The 12,045-nt window shown below is 40.1% G+C and overlaps 1 protein-coding gene across 1 annotated transcript; it reads right to left on the bottom strand.

The window, feature by feature from the left end:
- Positions 1–309: 309 nt before the first annotated feature.
- Positions 310–11,291, bottom strand: dmbx1a (diencephalon/mesencephalon homeobox 1a). The gene is made up of 5 exons (XM_017495114.3): positions 10,899–11,291; positions 3,215–3,380; positions 2,638–2,816; positions 2,124–2,502; positions 310–1,253 (listed from the first exon to the last, which is right to left on the bottom strand). The coding sequence occupies exons 2-5, from the start codon at positions 3,366–3,368 to the stop codon at positions 835–837; spliced, it is 1,131 nt and encodes a 376-aa protein (XP_017350603.1). The 5' UTR covers positions 3,369–3,380; positions 10,899–11,291; the 3' UTR covers positions 310–834.
- Between the last annotated feature and the right edge of the window lie 754 nt (positions 11,292–12,045).

Raw genomic sequence — 12,045 nt, 5'->3', positions numbered from 1 at the left:
GCTGGCCGTAAAACAGGTGAATTCGTCAGGTTTAATTAAGCAATCTGGTATTACAAGGCAGGGATTTAGACGTTACGTACGGAATTATGTAATGTGTAATTCGAGCACTTTGACTAATTGAATTAGGACGGCCTCAATGCATGCAGGGAATGAAGCTTTTTTTTTGGGAAAAAGTGCTACAATTAAGCAGGTTTACGGTAACTTGTATAAACGGGAAGAAATGTAGGTGTATTTAAAAAAAATAAAAAAATTTAAAAAAAAGGTATAGCATTAGCATAGATTTTTTGCCGGACGTTTGCAGCCTGCTGATTGTGTTTCGTTTTCGTAATACGTTTAGTGACACCTAGTGAAAATGAATTACATTTACCGTATTTTCTGGACTATAAGGCACTTTTTTTTTTTTTTGCTTACATCCACAGTGACACAATGCGTGTTAAAAGTGTGCTATTAGCCTTATTTCTAAAACAACTTCAAACAAACGTGTAGGTAAAATGGCATCCATACGGCATCCTGTGAAATGTTATATATAAGGTTATCGTTTTTAGGAGACTTTATTTAGAGGGGTGTGTCTTATACTAAGGTGCAACTTCTAGTCCGGAAAATAGGGTAAATGCATTTTTCCCATTTCAAAATAAGATTTTTTCACTGAAAAACTTGAGTACAAAAATATTTCGGCATCAACAATGAAAGGGGGAGAGAAAAAAAAAAGTTGCTCAGAAATTACACCAAATTTCTTTACATAGATTTTGTGAATCGTCTCTGCGGGTCCAGGTGGCAGCTAGGGGTTTTCATTTTCGTTCAGCCGAGCGTGTCCTGTTTTGTCGCAGTCAGTGTTTAGTTGGGCATGGTGTCGAGGCCGAGCGAGGCGGCGTGTTGCTTGGCGCGTAACCGCAGGTTCTCGATGCTGCTCGTCTTGCTGTTGTGGCCGGGCAGCGCGGCGGAGGCCTGCAGCAGAGGACCGCTCCAGACCTGCTGCGCGTGCTGGGACAGGGACTGGTAATACGACTGGCAGGGCAGCGAACCCAGCGGCGCCGGGACACTCACGTTCATGCCCAGGTAGGGCAAGGAGGACGGGGCGGCCATGTCGAACGACGGATAGTGCACCAAGCTGTTAGTAGCCGCCATGTGCTGGCGGAACTGCTCCTGCAGGCGGAAGAGGCTCAGCGGTGACGACGAATACGAATGGCTCTGAGAGATGCCTCCAGTCATGCCGTTAGCCCCGGATGTGATCGCCGGCGAGCCGAGGGGAGAATCTGGAAGGAAAGACATGGAGACAGTGTGTTAAAATGTGGGGTAGATTACACAGACGTGGCAACGTTTTTTGACTCCTTGCTGCGTGAATATGCGAGACGCTCGAAAACTTTTCATAATAAATGCACTGGAAAAGCTGATTAACCGAAGGGGAAAGGACATGAGCCTCAGTTTCATGAGCCAAGAGAAAAAAAGTGGGCGGGACTGTGGAGTCGTGAATTATTCATTAGCAGTCAATGTTTTCTTGTACATTAAGTCGATTATCAGCTATAAAAACATCATCACAGAGAAACTAATAGAATAAGGCCGTTGTGGTCGAAGCATGGAGATGGAAAGACGTATACTGGAGTCACTGGCGTTACTCCAGGCGTTAACCATTAACCCCACGGCACCTTGAGCAAATGCTCTCTTAAGCAAACCTGAGTAGATGTTTTCAGCCAAATAATGAACTTCTAGCCGCAGATAAAGTATGACGGTCCACAACATGAAGTCGTGTGCTCGTGTTACACAATTCCTCAAAACAGCGATTTGTGTCAGAGGGTTTGTGCTTAGCTTGCTTAGCATCAACATATGAATCCATAACCACACCTTATCAAAAAATAACCATCGTGTCACCTCAGCACCTCTGTAATTCTGAGTGAAAAGGACAAAAAGCAAAAGGGATGATGTAGGATGGAGAGAAATCCCAAATGAGATGCAGCTGAGCTTCATTTACGCTTAAAATTCCACCCTGGTGCAGGACAGATGCTGTTTTACAATATCACAGCATTACTATAAACATCATTAATGGGGTTAGATAAACTGCATCAGTGTATTATGACAGGATATCATGATCAGACGTGGAAAAATATCATCTCGGCTCACGTCTTTACCTGGTTTGGGGCTGAGACGTTTACAGGGAGGAGAAAGCCTCCCGGATTTGTCCACCTTCATGTCGTCCTGGTGAAGCTTTAACTCTTCTTCCCTGTCGGTTGTGTTGTCCTCTGTGGCCGACTCGCTCCCTGACTGCTCCGCGGAGGTGACGTTTAGCTCCACGCTCAGCTCCGACGGCCCCTCGGCCTCGACGGAAGAGGAAGAGGACGTGGACGAAGGAGGAAGCGGGTTCTCCAGGTTTACAGTGGAGGGAGTGTCGTTCTTATCGCTCGCTCCTAACGTTCCTTCGGGTGAGGCGTCCTTCTGCTTCTGGAGCTGCTCCTTCTGCAGGCTGCGCTGCTTCTTACGAAACTTCGCCCGCCGGTTCTTGAACCACACCTGATTTCAAAAAAAGAATGCTTTCCGATTGAAACAGGCGGAGACGTTCCGGAAACCTCGGCTATTTCTTATCGTGTGATTCTTGAATCCAAGGATGCTGTAGTGAAACGTTTATGCGTTTGAATAACGTCTCACCTGGACTCGGGCCTCGGGTAGGTTGGTGCACATGGCCAGACGTTCACGCATCACCACGTCCGGGTAGTGTGTTTTCTGAAAGGTTTTCTCCAGAGCCTCGAGCTGCTGCGCGGTGAAGGCCGTGCGACTCCGCCGCTGCTTACGATGCTGAGAGCCGTAACGAGCCTCGAGTATAATGTCTTGAAATGTGCAGCCGTTTTTCGAAGAGGGAAAAAAGAAAGATGTTTAATCAGTTGAACGTGACACATGCAGGCTTTCGTATACGTGTCCCCAGTGGTAGGGACTAATGGGAAACAAAGCAAGCAATGAAGTTAATTCATCAAATTAAGCGATCAGAAGTATCGTATCGCTGAGTGATTGAATATCGGAAGAGTCGGAATGTACCGAGCCCGACTGCTTAATGTAAAGTGCTGTTGAGTTTCGAAGCACGGTTTAATTTTGACATTCGCAGGTTTTCGGGTCACGGATCGTTCCCCTTCAGTTCATCATTAGGCCAACTCGAACACAACATGACTAGCATATAGCATTACTGTATGTACAGATGTTATTGTTATGTCACACCGAGCCTCTCACTCACCAGCCAGCCTCTCAGCGAGCGTGAGCGCGTGCACCGACGGCCGGTAGTCGGGTGCGTGCTGGGCCTGTTGAGCCGCCTGCTGATGGAGGTTGTACATGGCGCTCAGCGAGTTCATGGCGTGGAGGGAATACCCGTTCACGCCGTAGTGCTGCATGGCGTGTGATGCCTGCAAACAAAACGGACACGGCGAGTCTTAATGCAAAGGATTCCTTCCGTTTTATTTACAGCGCTAAAGCCCTTTTTGTAGCCCGTGCAACAACCATCCCACTCACCACCGTACATCTTAACGTTAGATACGTTAGAAGAAAAGAAACGATCCTGTTTAGCCGGAACTTCTCACAGAAATCTATGTTTCGAAGCGCTAGATCAGCCGCTTTTGATTTGTCTTATTTGTATTCAAGTTCACGTCATTTCTGCTTGTTTTTAAATATCACGCTTCCAATAAAACCCTTTTCACTGAAGTAATCCGTCAATTAGACTTGCAACGTGTATATAAAACTATAATAACTAGATAATAACCCTAACCAACTGCTGTGCCGCCGCCATGTTAAAAGCAATTAAAAAGCATTCCTAAATGTTACGCAACCCACGTTTCTAAACAATACACTCCTAATGCGAGCTGTGTGTGTGTGAGAGAGAGAGAGAGAGAGAGAGAGAGAGAGAGAGAGCATATCATGTCTGCACACCTGATAAATTTATTAACACACACTCCATGAGGTTACAGTGTGTGTGTGTGTGTGTGTTAGAGGGGTGAGATGGGATGAAATGAGATGAGACAAGATGAGCAGAAACTCTGTTCTCCCACTTGGCCTGACGTCTCTCTAAGGAGAGAGAGAGAGAGAGAGAGAGAGAGAGAGAGAGAGAGATGATGGTTTCCTACCACTTTGGATGAATTGAAAACAGGGCCTTTATAATTCTAATTAAAACCGTAATTATAATCGTCCGTTCAGAATCTTGTCAGGAAGACGAGTGAATAACGAGCCACGTCATCAACGTGTTCGGCTAATTAATGACTTAATTGATTAATTAATGCACCGGTCTCATCAGTGCTTTAATTAATGAGTCGGTTTACCGTCATAAGCAGCATTAATATTAGCATTTCGTTTGCTTTGCAAAGCATTTTGGGAAGAGGGGTCTGTTCATTAGTATCACATTACGCCTCGTTCCAGTCCATTAGTCGTATAAAAGAACCTAATTGCCGCAATTAGCACTTGTTTACCTAATGGAATGTGACTTTATGCGTCCAGCTAAATTACTGTAACTAATCCGATAGTTTCAGGTTTTCTACGAAGATCTGATTTAGATCACGATAACTGACCAGTTTATTGAAAGCAGGACGATGAGGAATATTTAATATTGTTCATTAAACCAAGCTTTAGGAAATGCAATTTATTTAATATTTAGATTTTTAAAAAAATAATAAATAATACGCATTTAAATAACAGTGTCATGCTTCTTAAATTAGGGTGAGTGTACCTCCTCTTTTTTCTTTCTTTAATACTGAACATAACTTTCAATCTCCATCATTGGCTATATATCTACTATTATAGTTCTTTTTATTATTATTATTATTATTGTTTTATCAATTCAGATGATGTTCATTTGAATCCGATTGCAATTTTAACAACACTAGAAAACGACTTTTAATTGTTTTGGTTTTTCTAAATGAGATTTTAACGCAGTGCGACTTGTTCCTGTGTGTGAAAAAGAAAGTTGGAAAGGAATATAAATAAAACCCTCTGAAGGTTCCTGTATGGGAATATGATGGTCCATATTGCTTCTGTGTGGATTAGGTCCCTGAAATAAATCTTGTGTCGCAATAATGCTTCGGTTTAGAATTTTTTGCAGTTTGAACAAAATAGGAAATTGTTCGGATTTATTTATTTATTTCCCCGAATCACGGCGTAATGTGGAAAGTTGGAAAGGAATAAGACAGTTTAAAGGATCTAGTACAGAAATATGATGGTCCATCTGCATGGATGCATTATATCCCTAAAATAAACCTGTGCTGCAGTCAGAAGTGGCTCGGTGGAGATATTTTCTCTCTCGAAAGGCTTTCGAGCTGAAAAAAAGTTTGCGACCCCCTGCTGTAGTGTGCGATTTCCACTGTGGTGACAGGTTTAAGATGAAACCCTGGAGGAACGATTAGATATGTATTAGATATGCATTAGATATGTATTAGCATGAAGGCGCAGGACAGAGCGGCGTATCTCACGGCACTCTGCATTAGTCGGGAGGAAAAAGTAAATCTCCACCTGCTGGTGTTAAGAGCCGTGAGGCTGCTGCTTTGTCCCCAGACACTGAACACGGCGAGGTGCGGATTTAGGCGACTCTTTTCCTCACTAATGCACATGGATGTATTACTGAGTCGGTTATCAGATTAAAAATAACAGCGAGCGGCCCCGGTGCTGATTCCTCGAGGCGTCCGATTCATCAGGATGCTGACAACGAGGGCAGGAACGTTCGTGTTCGGATTCATATTCATTTAACGCAGGTGTTTTTAATCGCTAATAATTCATTCTGCAAAATCTTTTTTATCTACGTAAAGAAGAATTCGGCAGCACCGCTGATGGTTATGAACTCCAGCGTGGCTTTCTGGGAGTCCTGGGATTTGAACTGGCAACCCGTTGGTCATTCGGACAGAATTTTTACTGCCGTCGAAATATCACATGCAGACCAAGGACTAAGTTAAACGTACTAATAAAAATAAATAATATTAAATGTAATACTACTACTGCTAATAATAGTAATAATAATAATAATAAGAAGAAGAAGAAGAAGAAGAAGATAAAGAAGGAGAATACATTTTTCAATGACCAAGAAAAAAAAGTCAATACTTTTTGTTTATGTTTATTATTCATTCTATTTTTCATTAACGGATAAAGTACTTATTTGTAATAAGACTAATTTGTGCAATTTAAAAACGATTTAGACACGACCCCGAAAATACACATTTGTTAGTTTTTCTTTTCATCTTTTTTACTCCAATATCACAATACTAAAAAAAATAAAAAATCAAAAAAATAAAAACAACAACAACAACAACAACAAAAAAAAGTGCTATTAATTTCATCTGAAACAAACAAACAAAAAAACAGGCTATAGAGCATTTGATGAGTTTTAAGTCTACGTTTGTTTAATCAACAGAGTGATTTAATTCAGTTTAATAAAGTAATTAAATTACCTTTAAAATGATTTTTTTTTCACTCCAGCATCACAGCGCATTGTTCTGATCTCGATATTTTTTGAACGTCCGATGACATTTTTATTTATTTTTTGCTAGTCCAGTACGTTGAAGCACATTGAGTAGTTTAATTAATAAATCTGTTTATTCTAAAAAGCAGTCTAATGGAACTTAGATGATGAAATGTTTACAGCTGAATATCACACACAGAGGGTCATGCAGCTTTCGTAAGCCTTATTATCATGATTTTACAAACAGAAATACGGGCAATTCTGGGTTCATATTATTATTATTAGAGGGTTGTTTGTTTGTTTTTTAAAATAAAATGTGCAGTAGCATGCACCTCTAGGCATTTTGTAATTATTTTAGTATTAGATATTTGGTCTAATTTGGTTTCTTCTTCTTCAACTCTTCTTCTTATTATTATTGCGCAATAATACGATAAGAACTAAGCAGTAAAGTAGGCTGCGCACACACACACACACACACACACACACACACACACACGTGCAGACCCACAGCAGTGCCTATACACGCCTCTTTTCGGGGGTGGCAAACGCATTAAATGCATCAAGCAGACATTTTGGCTATTAAATATTATTAAACAGACATTAGGCGGTGTTGTTGAATGCGCCCTCCCTCCCTCCCGTCCTCCCTCCCTCCCTCCCTCCCTGTACAGCCTATTAAGTGTGCTTGATCAGGGGGCCAAGTGGGAATTGGTTTAATTCTCTCGGACAGAAGGTGCTTTGCTAAACATTTACTTTTCTCCCCGCAGTGTTTTTTGGAAGTGAATGGGCTCGATTTCCCCGCGCGCCCTTATCCCGCGGCGGCGTTTTGGCTGAGATGGATGGATGGAGGGATGCGGGGATGGAGGGATGAGTGGGAGGAGGGATTGGGTGTGTGTGTGTGTGTGGGGGGGGGGGGGGGGGTGTCGCTTTTCGACTCCTTCGCAGCTATAAAATATGCACACTGATCCCCATTTGGCTTCCTCCGTCCTTAATGGAAGTGCAAATAGGTTTCGACTGCGGAGGCCTTCATCTATCATCAGCACTGACACGGACGGACGTACACACACACACACACACACACACACTTGTACATGTAAACGTGCTTCTTGCATACAAGAATTTGGGTTGTTTTTTTTAGCCAATTTGTTAGAAATGTAACCGTGTAAAAGTGTAAACTCGATCTGATCACGTCACAGCCTTTATTTCTTTACACTAAATTTATTTCCAAAAATCGATGAGCCTTCATTATTACAAGTTTCTTCTTCCTCTTCTTCTTGAAATGGCTGTGTGTGTGTGTGTGTGTGTGTGTGTGTGTGTGTGTGACTGTTCCCTGTAAACTCGTCAACACTCCAATAAACCCAAATTTGTTCCACATTCAAAAAGAAAAATTGAAATGCAATATATTCGGATTCTCCTTCGATACGCAGCGGTTTCCTCACAGGCCGCTAATGAACTGTCAGGAATGAAGGTACCAACATTTTTCCTTCTCGCCATCGTGGTACCATCACGTGTGTCTCCTTTGTACCGTTAGTGCATATCTTTGACCTTTATTGAAATAACTGAAGGTACACAATCAGACCATAAGGAGCACCATTAAAGCTTTACTGGGTTAAAGTCGCCACGTCACACACCTTCACACACTCCAGGTACGAAACACACCGTACTCGACGCTACCCCACCGGCGACGTTTTATATCTCAAACTAACTCACAGTCACCACTGCGAAAATGTCAATATTATACATATACGCTAACAATATGCAAAGTATACTCGTCTCTATGGTGATTAAAGTTCGTATCGCTCGATGAACATCACGTCAGGACGAAAAGGAGAATAAAGGGAAGAAAGAAAACGCTGTTTTGTCTCTCAACTTTAGAAGTACAAACAATTTAAAGTGTTGCTTAGGGGCGAATCATGCAGTTTTAAAAGTACTTTTTTTTCATTAATAAAAGAATAGTGGAATATTTTCAATAGATAAATCTATACAGATCTATATATGTGTGTGTGTTTGTGTGTATTTATATATATATATATATATATATATATATATATATATATATATATATAGGTTTTGTGTTTCCAAAAGAACTTGGTTAACTAATAAAACATTTAAAATTTTTACTTAAACAATTATAAACAATTAAACATGGCCAAAGTGGGAAACTGGTTTTAACTCGGCTAAGACGGCCTCTTTTTTTTGCCTCAGGTTAAATGCTAGGCCTATTTAGCACAAAGCCCAGCTTATATTAATAGCATGTTTCGCAGCCATTGTTGTTCTATTCCTCTGCTACTTCTTGCTGGAGGCTGTGTGTGTGTGTGTGTGTGTGTGTGTGTGTGTGTGAGAGTGTGTTTAGCAGCACTCCATGGTTACATTATTAAAACATCATTATGTAAATTGGCGTGTACAGTCTCAGCCTCTGATCGGACAACATTAGACAAAACACACACACACACACACACTGTCCACTTTCTGAAAGGCCTCCAGCGACTCTTTAGTCTTCTCACTGACAGATATTTATGTTGTCAATCATAATTTTTAGTGCAAGCTGTTCAAAGATCCCAGAACAGACGTGACGACAGAGAGAGAGAGAGAGAGAGAGAGAGAGATTTGGGAAACTTTTTAAAAGCTCTTTGTAAGTGAAGTTTAATGTTTTTTTTTTTTCGTGATTGATTATTTTAAAAATATGGCGATGTTACAAAAGAAAACAGCAAATCCTCAGACAGTAAGCAAGAGCAGTGTCTTCATGTGTGGATTTGAAACGTCGTCGTTATTCAATCCTATACTTCAGCCCTAAGCTTAAAGGGTTGTTTATTTGAATAGCGAGAACAGCGTGCTTTAAGATTTTAGACGTGTGCTCTAGTTCATCATAACGCGACCTGTTCCGAGTTCGGCATTTAGTTATTTGTTTGTTTGTTTTTAGAAAAGAAATGACTGATCTACGCCGTTTCATCCGAACGATCGGATACGCTCGTAAAACTTGGGATTCGATCACAACTTAGTCCGAAATGTGTGCTGCTCACAGAGCACACGGTCCACAAGTGGAGGCCCTGCAAACATTCGGCCGTAGATCTAATTACGATCGCGGCGATCACAGCAATTCGTCCGTTCTAACCACACGGACGTATCGTTCATTTATTCTTTATTTATTACAAGTTCCGTAAATCTCTGCTAGACATCATTTCGTGATCTCAGGAACAGAAAACTCCAGGATTAACCAATATATATATATATATATATATATATATATATATATATATATATATATATATATATAAAAATATAAATGATTAGTTAATGCATGCGCACTGAGAAAAAGTATCAAGATTTATGTGTTGGAATAAAATGAAAGATTTTTAGAAAATCTGAATTTAATTGGACATCACCAACATCACTTGGATTCCATAAGATATAATATAGTTTAATATGATTAAAATGATGGGGAAAAGAACTTCTTATAAAGGTATTTAGAGTTATAATCTCGTTGTTATAGTTCTTATGTACTTCTCATGAAGGGTTAAAGGCTCTTTTGGCTTTACATTTGCAGTACATAAATATGATATATAAGAAGTATGCAGTATTATATACTAGTAAGAATTCTATTATATACTAGAAGTGTGTGTGTGTGTGTGTGTGTGTAAATATATATAGACATAGATAGATAGATACTCTTTATCTTCTAAATACATTTTGTCAAATTGATATATAAATAATAAATTGTAGTCAGCTATATGCTTTTGTTGCGCTCATGATTTAACGTTAACATTCAACCGCTTATTGGTTTATCGGTTGCACAAAAGATCACAATATTTGACATGTACCATATTATGATTGTACACACACACACACACACACACACACACACACACTTTTCCTCATTTCCATTCAGTGGAAATAATATCTAAAGTGTGAGATAATAATCTGAAAAGTCAGGTCAGGTTGGCCTAAAACTTTCAATTCGAACGTGAACAAGCAAGGTTTGGGTTCGAAGGTTTGGGTCGGATTAGAAACGGTAACCTCTAGTCAGGACTTCAGAAATGTTTCATGTATTTTATTCATGGGTTTAATTTACAGCGAGAAATCTTAGACGAGGTGTGGGGGAGGAAGAAAAAGTCAAAAACATTTCTAAATTCTTTGTTCTGAACAACAAACACTATCTCCAGTCTCCAGCAACCTACATAAGTTGCTAAACAAACATTTTCAGATAACCAAGATTGCATTAATCACGAGCTGGTTGTGGTTGTGATGTCATCACGATTGTGTATTGGGGGGAGAGAGAGAGAGAGAGAGAGAGAGAGAGAGAGAGAGAGAGAGAGAGAGTAAAGTGTGAAGTGTCCACACAGGAGGTTATTATGGACTCATGCGTATTGACGCGTGAGACAATGTAAACAAATAAAACACACATTATAAATGTAATGTATGGGCTATCTGTTGGATCTAAGAGTGAAATCAATATTTAATGCAGGTGTTGGAGAGTTGCATTGCTGCTGCTTACCTCTGTGTGTTTCTTAGCCGAGAAACAAACAAAACGCGCAAAGTATCCTGGAACCTCAAGAAGTTAACCCTCAGGTGGTAATATTTTCTTTTGCCTGTCCTCGTGTCCACTTCCGGACTTCCTTCAGTCTCTGCAAGTTTTCTCAGTCCATCCAAAGTGTCTCAGTGTGTGTGTGAGTGTGTGTGTGTGTGTGTGTGTGTGTGTGTGTGCGCGCGCGTGTTTCCAATCTCGTGCTCCTGCGGACGCGCAGCGGTGCCATCTATGAGCTCCAGGTTCGGGGAGGGATTTTAAAGAGCGCCGGCTGAGAGCAGCTCGGATTTCTATTGGTGCTTTCAGGTGTCAATCAAACCGATGAGGTTTCTGCGCTTTGCCCTGGGCTCGAGGACTCGTGTGATGGGCCAGGACCCCGTTTTTTTTTTTTTTTTTTTTTTTTTTTACATTTCTCAGTCACGCGCTTACAGAGAGCCAAAAAAGAAGGAATGAATAAAATCAGTTACTTCATTTAAAAACTAACAGTGATGTAAGTCATTAAGGTTTAATAGGCTATTCCTCGCGTCGCTTGGATTCGAGAAGAAACTTGAGGTTTAGTGTTTAATGCGTGGAATTATTCAGATGATCCTGACGTGGAGGCGTGATTTTCATTTCTACAATAAAAGTACAAACTTCAACTTGAACTTAAACGCGTTTCTTCTGCAGAATAAGGATAAGGAGCCGTGCACAGTTCCCTGCAGTTTAGAAGTGGTCACTTAATTTTTATTTTTTTATTATTATTATTTAAAAAATTTCTTTTAAAAACACCTGACTTTTCCAGCAGGTGAGATTCAGGATTATGCATTTTATACATATTATATATATATATATATATATATATATATATATATATATATATATATATATATATATATATATAAAGTGATTTATTGTCATGGAATAAAAGTGCTTGAAAGTTTAAATATTCGAATCTTCTCCTCCTCTTCTTCTTCTTCTTTTTCTTCTTCTTCTTCTTCTTCTTCTTCTTCAGTACACCTTGGACAATGCCCCCAAATATATATAGTTTTATTTATTTATCGTTTTTATGATTTCTTTTTAAGCAAACTAACTTCAGACCCTTCTCCCTGAATTCTTTTATTTTATTTCTTGCGTTTTT

The sequence above is a fragment of the Ictalurus punctatus genome, chromosome 20 (genome assembly GCF_001660625.3).
Source record: "Ictalurus punctatus breed USDA103 chromosome 20, Coco_2.0, whole genome shotgun sequence".
Lineage (NCBI taxonomy): Eukaryota > Metazoa > Chordata > Actinopteri > Siluriformes > Ictaluridae > Ictalurus > Ictalurus punctatus.
Note: the sequence above shows the minus strand (reverse complement) of the source record. Positions and strands in the feature narration are given on the sequence as shown.